Here is a 15,094-nt window from a genome sequence, read left to right as displayed (position 1 = left end):
CCCCCAGGGGACTCCCCCCAAGGGGAGCCAGGGGAGCCAGGCCAGCCAGCCCGGCAGCCAGGCTGGGAAGCGGCAGCGGGGCCCCTCCTGGACAGAGGCCGAGCTGCGGGACCTGCTGGGGTTCTGGAGTGAGGAGGAGGTGCTCCAGGTAATGGGGAGCAAGAGGCGGAACACGGATGCGTTCGCTCGGCTGGCCGAGGGCCTGGCCGCCCGGGGTCACCCTGCCCGCACTCTTGACCATGTCAGGAGTAAGGTTAAGGAGCTGCGGCAGGGTTACGCCCGGGCCCGGGATGCGGCCAGCCGATCTGGGGCCGCCCCCGTCACTTGCCCCTTTTACAGGGAGCTCAGGGACATCCTGGGCCCCCGGCACACCTCCTCCCCTCCGGCCACCCTTGATAACTCGGCCAACAAGCCCCAGCAGGCCCTGCAGCCGGAGTCCGCCCCGGAGGTAAGCCCCGCACCCTGGGGGCCCCCCCTGGAGCCCACCCCCGGGCCATCGTGGCAGGAGGAGGAGGAGGAGGAGGAGGAGGGGGGCTCCTCCTCTGCAGAGTCCGGGCTGCAGATCCTCCTCCTGCCCTCCTGGAGCAGCAGCCGGGCGTCCGCCCCCCGGGGATCTCCAGACCGTGGGAGTGAACCGACAGGTATGTACCCCCCTCTGGTGTACACCCCCGGGGTTGAGGGACAGGGGTAATAGATATGTGCCCAGGGCCCCCCACATGCCCACATGGCCATGGCCCCAAGGACAGCAGGGCCATGTCCCTCACAGCAGTGCATCAGCCCCTGCCCCCCCCACCCCGCACGACAGTGCCATGCCCCATCCCTGGGGCAGGGGGGAGCGGAACCTCGAGGGTCCCCCGGGAGGAGGGGGTGGGACACCCCGCAGCAGCAGCATGTGATGGAGTGGGGGGAGTGCAACAGGGAGACTCAGGCTAGATATGAGCAACAAGCTGAATAGCTCCCAGGGGCAAAGGATGATCCTGGGGCTACAGCTGGCAGGTGACATCTCTGCCCTGAACAAAGAGGAGGGAGGAGCCGAGCTGGCTTTGAATCGGGGTGGGGGCTGCAGGTAGAGGCTAGGGGAAGGGAGAGCTGGAAGGCAGCCAGCCTGAGGAGGGGGAAAGCCACACCCCAGAGGGGCACCCCTTGGGGTCTTCTCCCCAGGACGGGTTGGAAGGACTGTCTCTGACTGCTGTGCGGTCACTCCCAAGAGAAACCGGGCATCTGTTGCCTAAGAAACCTCTCCTGCTCTCAGACCCTGCTGAGTGAAGTGAGAGTCACTCCCGCCAGGGGACGGGGTGCAGTGCAGGGGGACCCCTGAACCCCATCCATCCCAGTAGCATCTCCCGGGGACGGGGATGGGGAACCTGCAGCACAGGGGTGGGGGGACAAGGGTCACGGCTCGGGGCCCACACTAACGCCTGTCTCCATTCTTCTTCCCCCCCTCCTCCTGTGTTCCACAGCTGCACCATCGGAAGGACCGGAAGAGAGCACCGGCGAGGCATCAGTGGTCCCGGAATCCCCTCCGGGGCCATTGCTCCAGGCAAGCCCCTCGGCGGAGGACCGACCGGCCCCACGGCAGGCTAGACGGTGGACCCCCCAACAGCACCCGACGGCGACGGACCCCCAGCTGCTGGCCATCCATCGTCGGCAGCTGGAGGTCGCGGAGCAGCGCCTGCGGGTGGACCAACGTCGCCTGGACCTGCAGGAGCGGGCGCTGGCCTGGCGCCAAGAGGCATGGGGGGCCTACATGGAGACATTCAACCGTCTTGTGGACTACCTGGCCCCCCATGCCGCGCCAGCCGCTGCAGCGCCCGCCCTGCCTGCTCCACCCGCCGCACCACCTGCTGCTCCGCACGTCGTCGTCCCAGCCGCCGTCGCCCCACCACCCACCACTGAGGGCCGGACCGCCGAGGGACACCTGGGGCCAGCTGAGATTTGCCAGTCATATCTTCCGGTCCGCCCGGCCCCCAGCCAGCCCCGGAGAGGGCTGCGGCCGAGGCGGGGCTCCCGGCCACCCACCCCCGAGTGCCGGACTTTAGGGGTGTGGGGCCCGGGACGTGGCCCTCCCCTTGTATATAGTTATGTCAGAAAAGAGGATTGTTATTGACCCATTTCATTTATATTTGTGCCCCCCCTTTGCCCCGTCCCCCCATGTAAATAGTTCTCCCCTTCCTTATCATCCCTGTTTTTCTTTTTATTGACCAACGTATCCATTATGTGCAATCTTTTTTATTATTGTTTTATTTGTACAGAATACTTTTGTTAGAAGAGGTCTTGTATATAGTTTGTTCTTGTTTTAATTATAGTTAAAAAAAAAAGAGTTCTAAAAGAAAAACCAGTTTAAGTTCAGCCACAAGTGCGTGCTGTCATTTGTCCAGGAAGAGTGTGGGGGGGGGTGCGGTTGGGTGCTCCGTGGTGTGGGCGTAGGGGCAGGGAGTGTTGTGGAGGAAGGGGTGGGCAGTGGGGGGCCTGGCAGAGTTCACCCTGCAGCCTCATCATTGAAGTGGGCCCGCAGGGCCTCCCGGACCCGGGGCCCGTCGGGGTCCACCTGGCGACTGGGGGCAGCGGGTGGCTGCAGGTCGGCCCTGCCAGCCTCCACAGCCCAGCCCTGAAAAAAGGCCTCCCCCTTGCTCTCCACCAAATTGTGCAGGGCGCAGCAGGCACCCACAATCTGGGGGATGTTGTTGGGGCCCGCATCCAGGCGGGTGAGGAGACATCTCCAGCGTCCTTTCAGGCAGCCAAATGAGCACTCCACCACCTGGCGCGCGTGGTTCAGGCGCTGGTTGAAGCGCTTCTGGCTGGCAGAGAGATGGCCCGTGTACGGGTGCATGAGCCAGGGCCGGAGGGGGTATGCCGCATCTGCAATGACGCAGAGGGGCATGGTGGTGTCCCCCACAGGGATCTCCCGCTGGGGGATGTAGGTCCCCACCTCCAGCCGGCGGCACAGGCCCGAGTTCTGGAAAACCCGGGCGTCGTGGGTGCTGCCAGGCCAGCCCACATAAATGTCCTGGAAACGGCCCCGGCTGTCCATCAAGGCCTGGAGGACCACAGAATGGTAGCCCTTGCGATTGATGTAGCGTCCTCCACTGTGATGCGGGTGCGGATGGGGATGTGAGTCCCATCCAGAGCCCCGAAGCAATTGGGGAAGCCCAGTGTGGCAAAGGCCGCGATGGTGGCATCTGGGTCCCCCAGCCTCATGAGCCTGTGCAGGAGCATGGCGTTGATGGCACGCACAACCTGCAGGGAAAGCACATGGGAGAGCACCAATGAGGGGTGAGCAGGGTGTGTGTGGCCCTGCCCTGCCCTGCCCTCCCCTCCCCCGCCCTGCCCTGCCCTGCCGTCCTCTGCCCGGGCCCCCCTCCCCTGCCCTGCCTTCCCCCCGTGGGTCCTCTTACCTCCATGAGGACAGCCCCGACGGTGGCCTTGCCGACACCAAACTGCTGTCCCACGGATCGGTAGCTGTCTGGAGTGGCCAGCTTCCAGACAGCGATGCCGACCCGTTTCTCCACAGGGAGGGCACGCCGCATGGCAGTGTCCTGGTGCCTGAGTGCGGGAGTGAGCCCCTGGCACAGCTCCATAAATGTCTGCCGGCTCATCCTGAAGTTCCTGAGCCAGTGGTCGTCGTCCCACTCCTCAAGCACCAGCCACTCCCACCAGTCGGTGCTGGTGGGGTAGCTCCACAGGCAGCGGCGTGTGAGGTGGGGGGGGGCAGGGTGCTGCAGAGTTGGGGGTTGAGCCCTGCTGCCCTGGGGGCAGCTCCTCCTCCGGTGTGGCAATGAGGTGCTCAGCTGCCTCCCGCATGGCATGGATCAGGGCGAGCCCTGCTCCTGCCGGGAGGGCTGGGTGGACCTCTGTCTGCTGCTGCTGCTGCTGCTGCTGGGGGTCCATGCCTGCGTCGCCTGGGGTCTGTGTGCCTATGGCTCCTCAGGCCGCGTGCTGTGCAGGCTGAGTGTGTCTGGGAGGGGCCCTTTAAGGGAGCGGCTAGCTGTTGCCCCGGAAGCGCTAGTCCGCCCTGTGACCCTGTCTGCAGCTGTGCCTGGCATCCCTATTTCGATGTATGCTACTTTGGCATGTAGACGTTCCCTCGCAGCGCCTATTTCGATGTGGTGCTGCGCAACGTCGAAGTTGAACGTCGACGTTGCCAGCCCTGGAGGACGTGTAGACGTTATTCATCGAAATAGCCTATTTCGATGTCTCCAAATCGAAATAAGCTACTTCAATGTAGGCTTCACGTGTAGACGTAGGTAGCAACAGCAGACTCTTTTTGCAATATGGCAAGGCTAAAATGAAACTATTTGGAAGCTATCACTGCAGCTGGAACTATTGTCAGCAATATTAGCAGAGATGCCAAGAAATGACTCTGCTACTGGTTTTGAGGAGTTGGGCGAACCTGAGGGTTTACGATTAAAAATGCTTATCTGACCCCTTCCTGTCTCCAGTCACCCCAGTGTTGGTCACATGGGAATTTAAATACATGCTCAGTCTCATATTATCAGGAGAGATGGCGGCCTCTTTTCACAGTGCTTACCTCACTTCTCCCCACAATTATTTGGCATGATCTGCAGGGCATCTTAAAACCATTACTTGATTGGGATTCCTTATTTCCATTTTGTTACTTCTGTACTCCAGGGTATTTCCTTTAGGAAGCTAATACCATTCTAAGGTTGCTATAGTGGCACATAATCCAAGTGTCTTTGTTAAGACTTTCCATAACTCATTCAGTCCTAAGAAGCATTGGTACTGTTTGCTAAAGTAATTTCCTCTCCCTCTAGCAAGTCACCTTGGCTTTCTGGGTAACCATGCTGGAGAAAAGCTCCATCCATAATGCTTTAATTTGGCAACCCTTTATCATGTTAACAGATATTTTGCTATTACTGTCTGATTAATTTCATCCCAGAATTTGATTGGGTGTGGTATATCTTGTACAGTTGATAATGTGGACATCTCCTAGTAAGTAAGTAGTGAATACTGTAATGATAATGAAACAAAAAAGCAGTCCAGTAGCACTTTAAATGCTAACAAAATAATTTATTAGGTGATGAGCTTTCCTGGGACAGACCCACTTCTTCAGATCATAGCCATACCAGAACAGACTCAATATTTGAGGCACAGAGAACCAAAAATAGTAATCAAGGTTGACAAATCAGAAAAATTACTATCAAGGTGAGCAAATCAGAGAGCAATTGTTTGCTTGTAGTTTGAAGCAAGCAAGCTGATGAATTAACCTGGTAATAATGTCTATGACAAGAAGTATTGTGTACAGTTTTCAAAATGAAGAAAAAATCTCTTGGGAGAGACTCTGAATTTATTGCCAGCATATAACGGTGTGACAGTGACTCTTGCGGTTGTATATTGCTTTCAAACTGTGCAGAGTATTGGTTTCAGTAGAAGTTTCCCTTCCTGACAGACGCTGCATGAAGTGAGGGACCTTAGGATGGCTGTGGCTACACTGCATTCCACATTTGGAAGCAGAATGCAAATGTACGAGATCAGAAATGCAGATCAGGGGAGGCTTTACATATCTCTTGCATCATTTGCATATTCTCGCATGATTGTGCCTCTGGACAAGGCTTTTCCAGAATCAAAAGCAACTGTGTAGACAGGGGTCCTTCAAAAACAAACTATTCTGTTTCAGGAAAAAGGGTTCTTTCAACAATGGGATTTGTATTTGATGTCTACACAGTTTCTTTGCTTCTGGAAAAGGTTCTTCTGGAAGTGAGGTCACGTGAGAATATGCAAATGAGGCACAGGATATTTAAACATGCACTTCATCTGCATTTCTGATCTTCCTCATTTGCATTCTGCTTCTGAAAGTGGAATGCAGTGTAGACATAGCTGATATGTCTACACAGCAGCCTTATTTCAAACTAAGCTATTCTGGAAGAGCTATTCCAGAATAAGTAATTTCAAAATAGCTCTGCTACACACAAAATGCATTTCCAAATAGCCCTCAGCTGTTTCAAAATAGAGCATGTATACACAATAGATCCTATTTTGAAACAAAACCATTGGACACACTATGGCTTATTTCAAAATAGGCTGTATTCCCTGTGTACATTTTTTCAGGGATAAGGGACTGGCAATGGAAGGGGGTTTAGCCAGCAAAGGCATGTCCACATGGCCTCTTTACTGCTGGCAACTCCCTCTGCTGAGAGTGAAATCTTGTGCAGCTATGCTAATTAGCCATGTGAGTATGCAAATAGGAAACCACCTGCAATTTCTGGAAACCTCATTAGCATAGCTCTACTGGCAGCAGCGCTATGCTCTGGGGCCAAGTACACTTGGCCTTAAAGTCATGTTGCACTTCTCACAAAGCTGTGGATATGGGGAATCCATGAACTATTCATTCTTCTTCATTTCCTTTCATTGTTTGGTGTTCATCTCATGGTACCGCTGCTGGCAATGTCTTCATCTGAGTCTGAAGATCACATATATAGTATGCAGACAGAAATAAATCCTCTAGGTAAAATAAAGTGGAAACTGGATAATGATCAAAGGTTAGCCTTATTCCACTCCTTCCTTAACTTTTATTAGCCTGCTTAATTTTGTCTTTTGCCAAGCTTTTTCCCTTCCCATGCCTGAAGGCTGACCTTAAATGAGAGATTTAAATTTTTGTTTGTTTTTTAAGCCATGTGTGATTTGAACCACAGTGGCTTCAGTCAAGTCATAACCACAATTCTCTGCTACAGTAGGTTATGAAATGGTTTAAAGAATTAACATTCCACTTTAAGAGTTCTGGAATCAGCCTTGGGATAAGTGGCAAGTAGAGTTTTGCGATCAATTAGTCAAAATGTGGAGTCATTCAGGACCCAATACTGCACATAATTATAGCCATGCTTAGCTGTAGGTCCCATTCAAATAAATGGAGATGTTCAGGTGCTTACTTGTTAAGCATTGGTGTAAATGATTGCAGAGTCAAGGCTTCGTTCTGTGCACCAGAACATTTTGCCAGAATATTTTATTTATTGCAATGTCAAATTACTACATTCTCGTCTCGCCCAGAAAGAGAGGAACACTCTACAGATATATTTCTGAATCCCAAGATCTCCTGGGTGTCCTGCCAATCAGTTTATTAAAGCAAGGGAACATGCAGTGCTCTGGAGATGGTAGGAACCACTGTTGGAAGAGCAACTACAACAGAACGGATCGAAGTGTGAGACCCACACTGCAAGTGTGTTCTGAATTTAATGTAAAAAGTCTCAAGATCCTACCTGCCATTAAACATTGGAAGGGAAGTCAAGTCAAGGCAAAATCTGCCCTTGGAGATTACACAATCATTTTCCTACCCAGATTATCCATCTTTTTATAAAATTTGATGAAGCAAATAATGAAAGAATTTTACCTAACTTTAATCTCAGATTAAATTTAAGTGGCGGGGTCATCTTAGTTGAATATCCTCAGAAAGCTTGAGACAGTGGAATGCCATTGACAGCCTCTGGCTATGATACAGGGATATCTAGAGTGTTGTGGATCAGTGCTGAGGAACACTGGCAGAGCTACCTCGTATACCGGGAACAGCTCCAGCGTGTACTAAGCCTTATTCCAGAGATGGATGTTAGGGCTTGGCTTTAACTAACACCAACAGGTAACATGGAATATTATTTATTTTTTATATTGAGGCAGTGCATTAAGATCAGGGCCTTACTGTGCTGGTCTCTGTACAAAGTGAAAAAAATGCATCTACATGTCTAAAACTCAATTTAGCCAGTTTTGTTCAAGGCAATGTCTCTTACCCAAAGGCTCCTTTTCAGCTTTTACTGGACAGCCTGCTCAGGATCCATCAAGGAAGTCAAACTGTGGGGTTTTTGTTTTTGTTTTTTCTTTTAGGCTACATCGACACTAGAAACATCTGTCTACAGAAATTAGTGTCAGAAGAGATGTTCCGACAAAACTTCTGTCAATAAATCATCTCTTTTGGTCTGCTCTGTCAACAGAAGGGCCTCCTAGAGCATCTGCACAGCTTTTTGTCAACAGTGCCTGTAGACAAAATGAATTTTGTGTGTAGACACTCCGTGAGTTTTGTCTAAAATTCTCCAGTTTTGTCTACAAAACTCTAGTGTAGACATAGCCTTAGCTTTCTTCATGATGAAGGATAAAAGATGGACGCACTTTCTGGCTGCGTCTACGCTACAGCAACCTTTCGAAAGATGATCTTCCGGAAGATCTCTTCCAGAAGACCTTCTTTTGAAAGATCACACCCATGCACAAAGAAGTGGAGTGAAAGATCGATCCACTCTTTCAGTAAAGAGTGTCCACACAGCCCTCACTCTTTTGAAAGAATGGGCTCGGGATTGAAAAAACTGGCACCATGAGGACTGCTTTTTCAAATAAAGGGCCTGCATCTACACATGCTTTTATTCTAAAGATGCTTTCAAAAGCAGGTACTCTTCCTGATCCAGGAGTGGAAGAGGGCTTTTGGAAGAAAAGCCACATTTTTTTCAATTTTGGACTGAAAGAGCAAGTTTTGTGTGTGGACGCTCCATGTCTTCTTTTGGAAAAGAGCCTGATTTGACAAAATAACTTGCTAGTGTAGATGTGGCCTCTGTTCCTTATATCTACAAATGCAATGTTTATGTCTTAGAAGTCAGGAAGTCTTCCTGGCAATTTAGTCTCCTGTGTTCCTCTGGAACCATGCTAAATCTCTGCCTCTTGAGTTCAGGATCAGGATAAACACTACTGGTTTAGCATGATGGTTTCATTTACTGCTAATATGTAAGCTGGGCTAAATCTGCAGTACTTTTTCTAGGACAGACCTATTTATCACCTTTACCTAGGCTAACCTGTCTGGTTGTAAACATGTTCTAATAACATCACACAGTGTGAATTCACAGCTTCACATATAACTAATGCATGCATTTTACAATTATATTAAGTATGTTATAGGCTTTCTTATGATATCTCACAAGGCATATTTTAATAGTAAAATAGAGGAATAGAGGAAGCTGTGCTAGTCCATACACTATCAAAACAAAAAGCAGTCAAGTAGCACTTTAAAGACTAGCAAAATAGTTTATTAGGTGAGCTTTCGTGGGACAGACCTGCTTCTTCAGACCATAGCCAGACCAGAACAGACTCAATATTTAAGACACAGAGAACCAAAAACAGTAAGCAAGGAGGACAAATCAGAAAAAGATAATCAAGGTGAGCAAATCAGAGAGTGGAGGGGTGGGGGGGAAGGTCAAGAATTAGACTGAGCCAAGTATGTAGACGAGCCCCTATCGTGACTCAGAAAGTTCCCATCACGATTTAAACCATGTGTTAATGTGCCGAATTTGAATATAAAAGCCAGCTCGGCTGTTTCCCTTTCCAGAACAGTGCGATAATTCTTCTTCAACAACACACATACCTTTAGGTCATTCTGTCAATGCTTACTGTTTTTGGTTCTCTGTGTCTTACATATTGAGTCTGTTCTGGTCTGGCTATGGTCTGAAGAAGTGGGTCTGTCCCACGAAAGCTCACCTAATAAACTATTTTGCTAGTCTTTAAAGTGCTACTTGACTGCTTTTTGTTTTGATAAGGCATATTTTGTACAAATATCATTGCAATAGGTGTTTTGGGGGTACAATTACACTTTCTTCTGTAGTATTTAGTGCTGATCAGTGTTAGAGCCAGTTTACTGAATTAAATGGACCATGGTTCTGATCTTATGTTTCTGTACCATATCCTCATATTTCCTACTTTCTGATACAGCAATTGTAGAATATGCCATTAATATCTGTTCTGCTTAAATAATTTGTGTTGCTTTTTTTGCATGTTAGGTTTTGGTCACCTAACAAAAGAGTTGCTGAAGCTAGCAGCTGGTCATGTGGTGCTGGCACTGGAGGGAGGACATGACCTTACTGCCATCTGTGATGCATCTGAAGCCTGTTTAAATGCCCTTCTAGGAAATGAGGTAAAAAAAAATAAGTCCAAAGGTTTCAGAAGATAATCCATGTTTTTGAAAAGTTATGTTCTCTTTTAATTTGTCCTATGTTCAGAAATAAATGTCTTTTGCGTATGTCTTATAACAACCAAAACACAGAAGATTTAGAAGTTATTTTGGTTTGATAAGCACCCCACCTTCAGATATTTATATGACTCTCTAGGGTTTACAAAACTATTCTTGATCCTGAAAAGGACTCAACACACATGCTCCCTTATTGACATTCAGAGTGCTGAGAACCTGTGTTGACGTCAGTGGGAGTCACTGATGCTCATCATTGATCAAGTTTTTGAGCAAGCTACTATGAAAAAAACAGACTCTCCTCTAAAGACTGCTGGTCATTTCTTGGGCTGAAAATAGAATAAGTACATTTTCATACAGAATTTTGATACTTCTCTTTCCCCTGTCCCCTGGCAAATCTCTGCTCTCTGCATATGCTCACTCTGGGATGAAAATGATGGAGGAGTAATCCACTGAAAATACATGTAAAAATCAAATACAGAAAGACAACATGCCTTTGCCTTAAGCTGTAAGCCTGTCACATGTTCTCATGCAATAATCTGTGAAGTCTTTTTATTGGGAGCAGTGTTGCTACTCATTATTTTTACTGGAAAATGAGACAGCTACAGTTATCAGTATTCTTCAGTGTACCTCACTTACCAGTCTCCTAATTCCTTTTCAGGGCAACATTTCAGACCTATTAGGCTGGTGTAAAGTGCTGTTTCTTATAGTGGAAATTGCTTATGCTCTGTAAGATCAACTATGAAATACTTTTAAAACCCTTTGTGCCCTTTCTCATTTTGTATGATGCAAAAAGGAGACCTGAAGCATTTAGTCTGCTTGGTTTTTACTTTATAGGTAACAAAAATTTCACCTGAGGTCCTTCCCTAGTTTTGACGGAGAACCTATTGAGAGTCTTAGAGATGAGCATTGGGAGTTATCAAATCTGAATCAAAAGGGTAGCAGTAATGAAACTTTAACAAGGTCATCTTTTCTCCCATATGTTTTTAAGCACTGGAGTTGAATATATGTTAAAAAAACAAACTGTTTTATATAATATATCTGAAAATCCTCTCGCCATTTCAACTGCTCTCTTTTCAATCTGTGGGCTCCGGTGAATTCTCAATTTCCCCAATTCTTCAGTTTCTAGAAAAACCTCTAAAGTAGAAAAGATTTGAATTTGTAATGTTAAAAACAATCAGGAACCTCCCCTGTCCTATGCTTTTTTCCTCTACTTTGAAACAAAACCTTTCAGGCTTTCTTTATGTATCACAAAGAAACAATAAAGGACACAAGTCCATTATTTTTTTCCTTTGAAGGTTAAAGAAAATTGATATATGCCGTGTTCTGAGCTTAGTTTACTTGACAACATAGGCACTGACATATAGCACAACAAGCTGTATATTCTGGCTGTGCACAACAGTGGTCTGTCTTGAGTAAAAGTAGCCTGATTCAGAAGGTACAAGGATCCTCTTCCAGGAAAAGAAGTTACAGAGCATCTTGGGAAACAAGTGCAATGAAACTCCCTTGAGTGACCCCAAACAGTTTCTCAGCCTTGTCCCTTGCAAGCACCAGTGAGGCCGTTTCTACTCAGGCCACTTTCTTCGGAAGTGGCATGCTAATACAGGGAGTGAAAGTTGCTAATGAGGTGTGATGCAGATTCCCCAGGCCTCATTAGCATAATGTCACATGATTTGGAGTCCGGAAGACCGTTCTTCTGGATTCCAAAATGCCATGTAGAAGCACGGCCCCGGAGGCGCTTCTGTAAGGAAGTCCTCCTTTTGGAGGCCCCTTTTTCCCAAAAATTTTCTGGAAGAAGGGGCCTCCAGAAGAAGGACTTCCTTCTGGAAGCCCCCCCGGCAGCCGTGCTTCTACACGGCATTTCGGAGCCTGGAAGAACGGTCTTCCGGACTCCAAATCACATGACATTATGCTAATGAGGCACGGGGAATTTGCATCCATGGCTCATTAGCATCTTTCGCTCCCTGTATTAGCATGCCACTTCCAAAGGAAGTGGCCTGTGTAGAAACAGCTTGAGTGTATAGATGAACCATGATTCTTATTAAGGGAGTGCTACAGTGGAGGGGTGAGCAAGGGAAAGTGTTGCCTTGTGCGAAGGTGGCTGGAACTGCTGAAAAGGTCTATTTCCTCTCCAACCCCTTGCAATCTGTGGGTATGTCTACACAGCAAAGCTATCTCAAAATAACAGTTGTTATTTCAAAATAACTTTGCTAGCATCTACACAATGCAACTGCTATTTCGAAGTAATTTTGAAATAGCAGTTGGCTTATTTTGAAATAGCTATTGCACAAGGAATAGCCCCTATTTCAAAATAGGGGTTGTTTAGACAGGGCATAGGGCTTGTTTCAAAATAAACCAGAGTGCTTTCAATGTCTCTGTTTCAAAATAGGCTCTATTGTGTGTTGATGCTCTACTTTGAAATAGCCACGCACTATTTTTAAATGCATTTTGTGTGTAGAAGTGTTATTTTGAAATAAGCTATTCCAGAAAATCTCTTCTGGGATCGCTCATTTTGAGATAATGCTGCTGTGTAGCTATACCCTGAAGAAACATGTATGGCATAGACAATATTCAGCCCTCTCTGGGTTCCATATGGGGGGAAAAAACTTCAGAAGTGCTGAACATAGAGCATCTCTTTTTGAGATCCATAGACAATCTTTTTCTTGCAACATGGAGATATACGAACTGGAAGAAGTCAATGAGTCCAGTCCCCTGCACTCATAGCATGACATCTGTGACCTTTTGGTTTTTTTTTTTAAATTTATCCTGCTCTAGGCAGGCCCCCTCAAGGACTGAGCTCACAACCGAGAGATTACAAGGCCAATGCACTAGCCACTCAGATATCTTTCCCACCTGAACATGAATATCAGGACTCTTGTTTCAGAACTGAAATATGAATTTAGAAGCCCCAGTTTAGGGTTTTCTGTCTCAAAATCTCAGTTGTAAAGTTTTGTTGCCCCGATCAGGCAGCCCATCTTCAGCCATGCCATCATTCATGCACTTCATAGCTGCACACAGCAGTTTCCTGTGATAGTCATGGTCACACATCCTCTGAATCCTTCTCTTCCAAAATCAGCCTTACCAGCAATGTTCTCACAGTGCAGCCTTGCCCAGCTTTAAACTGGAGAGGTATATCCTGAACTCTGCTTGACCCTCTGAGATTGACAGCCTCATATGGGGTTAAATGTGATAAAGAAACTATGCTCCCACCACTATGCCATGGACCTGATTCTCTGTAACCAAAGGTAACTGTTTGGTGACATAGCTTCTTTGTGAGAAAGGCCTTGGTTTGTTCTAAAGCTGGATCACTTCTGCTACTGCTGCTATAGCTGTTGATCCTCTGCATTTTCAGAACAATGCCTGTGACTGAAAATGGACATGAAATGTATATCCCGTGAGTCACATGTGAGTGCACTGAAATATTGACCTCCCCTTATTGGCTCTTTAGGTAGGCCAGTAATCTGAGGCCAGCAAAGCAGGCTGGGTGAGCCAACGGAGCTATCTGTTTGCAAAATATAGCATAGTAAACAGAAGGAAGGACATTTAATAATGGAAGATGAAGACTGGTGTGAGTACATGTGCATTATACTTCACTTGAGGACAGATGTGAACTTTAAAATCTCTCATACAAAAAAAGGTTCTTCTCATGTACACTTAAATTACAATTTCTAATGCAAGCATTTTTGTTGTTCAAGTATTAAATCTAGCCAGGGACATGAAGGAAACAGGCACACACACATCTGAACCAAAGCTGAATAATATTACAGTGAAGAGAGAGCAGATACTGCTCCTGTTAATTTTTGAGATGAAAGATTCAGAAACTATGTCGTCATCACCATCATAAGAAACTGCTGTCAGCTCACAGAATATCTGTGACTAAAAGTACCGCTGATCTGGATAGGCTGGGAAGGGTATATAAACATAGGAATAAGGCCAAATGCTCACCTGCTGTAAATTGGCACAAATCTATTGACTTCATGGAGTTATGTTAATCAATACTAAATGAGGATTTGGACCATAGTGTATAGATGGTTTACACGGCCTCATTTCAACAGAATGCTTGCAGATTTGCATAACCAACCACAAAATATCCTCCAGTCAAAGACAGGAAAAAATGGTTCCTTTAAGTCACCAATTATTGTAATTTGAAGATGCATTCTTCTGAGTGCAGTTCCTTACAGGTGATTAATAGGGTAATTAATCTGGCACTTCACTTTTACAAGTAATGGTACATGCCACAACCATAGTTTAAAAACATTGACAAGAGCAATCTTGAATTCTAAACATTACATGTGCAGTTGAAGTCAAATTAGAAAGGTCAGGAAAGGCCTTTGTAAGGTATTCTGCAGTTTGTCAGTTATATTTATTCATGTGTTGAGGATTAGAATTCATAAACATTTTGCAGGGTTATTTTTAAAATTCTTTTTTCTTTGCCTATGTTGTTCTTGGCCAGGACCTGTCCATAGAGCAATACACTGCTCATGTGTCTTGTTATCAGCAGAATAACATATAACAAAAAGAGTAACTGATAGGTAACTGTATTAGTCTGTACTCCAACAAAACAAAACAGCAGAAATGTAGCACTTTAAAGACTAAAAAAATGATTTATTTGGTGATGAGCTTTCGTGGGACAGACCCCACTTCATCAGATCAATCTTATTTCTGTCAGTCCATACATTTCTACTTTTTTTTTTTAAGTGACTTGAAAACTAGCAGTAACTTCCAACTTTGTTAGGGAGACAGTCAGACATGCAGATGAAACAATAGACTTACAAGCCAGAAAGGCTTGTTTTAACTAATTTGTCTCTGAATTACTGAGAAAAACCACAAACATGTTGACACCTAAAAAAAGATAAAAACAAATGCTCCTCTCCAAACCAAACCTAAACTTGCTTTTGATTACACGTGATCAGCATGAAAGCTATCTGTTTAAGAGGACAGATTTTACTTTTCCTTCAATAAACATGAGTTGTGTCAATATGAAATGAATATTCTATTGAATTAATCTTTGATAAATAACTTGACCATAGTAGAGTTCTTCATGCAACTGACTTTGAAAACTAACCAAAAAGTCCATTTAATCAGTGGGTCTCTTTTTCTTGGAAAATGTTGGCATTTAAATGAGTTATTGGCCCAATCAATGTCTGATGT

General features: G+C 46.4%; 1 protein-coding gene across 1 annotated transcript in view; it reads left to right on the top strand.

Moving 5' to 3' along the window:
• Positions 1-15,094, top strand: part of LOC142008313 (histone deacetylase 5-like) — a 161,728-nt gene that overhangs the window by 118,148 nt on the left and 28,486 nt on the right. Inside the window, exon 5 of the mRNA XM_074985495.1 lies at positions 9,759-9,892. Within this exon, the coding sequence (XP_074841596.1) occupies positions 9,759-9,892 (134 nt within the window). The remainder of the gene's footprint in view (positions 1-9,758; positions 9,893-15,094) is intronic.

Source organism: Carettochelys insculpta, chromosome 2 (genome assembly GCF_033958435.1).
Source record: "Carettochelys insculpta isolate YL-2023 chromosome 2, ASM3395843v1, whole genome shotgun sequence".
Taxonomy (NCBI): Eukaryota; Metazoa; Chordata; order Testudines; family Carettochelyidae; genus Carettochelys; species Carettochelys insculpta.
The sequence above is the reverse complement of the archived record's forward strand: the minus strand, read 5'-3'. Positions and strand labels throughout refer to the sequence as shown.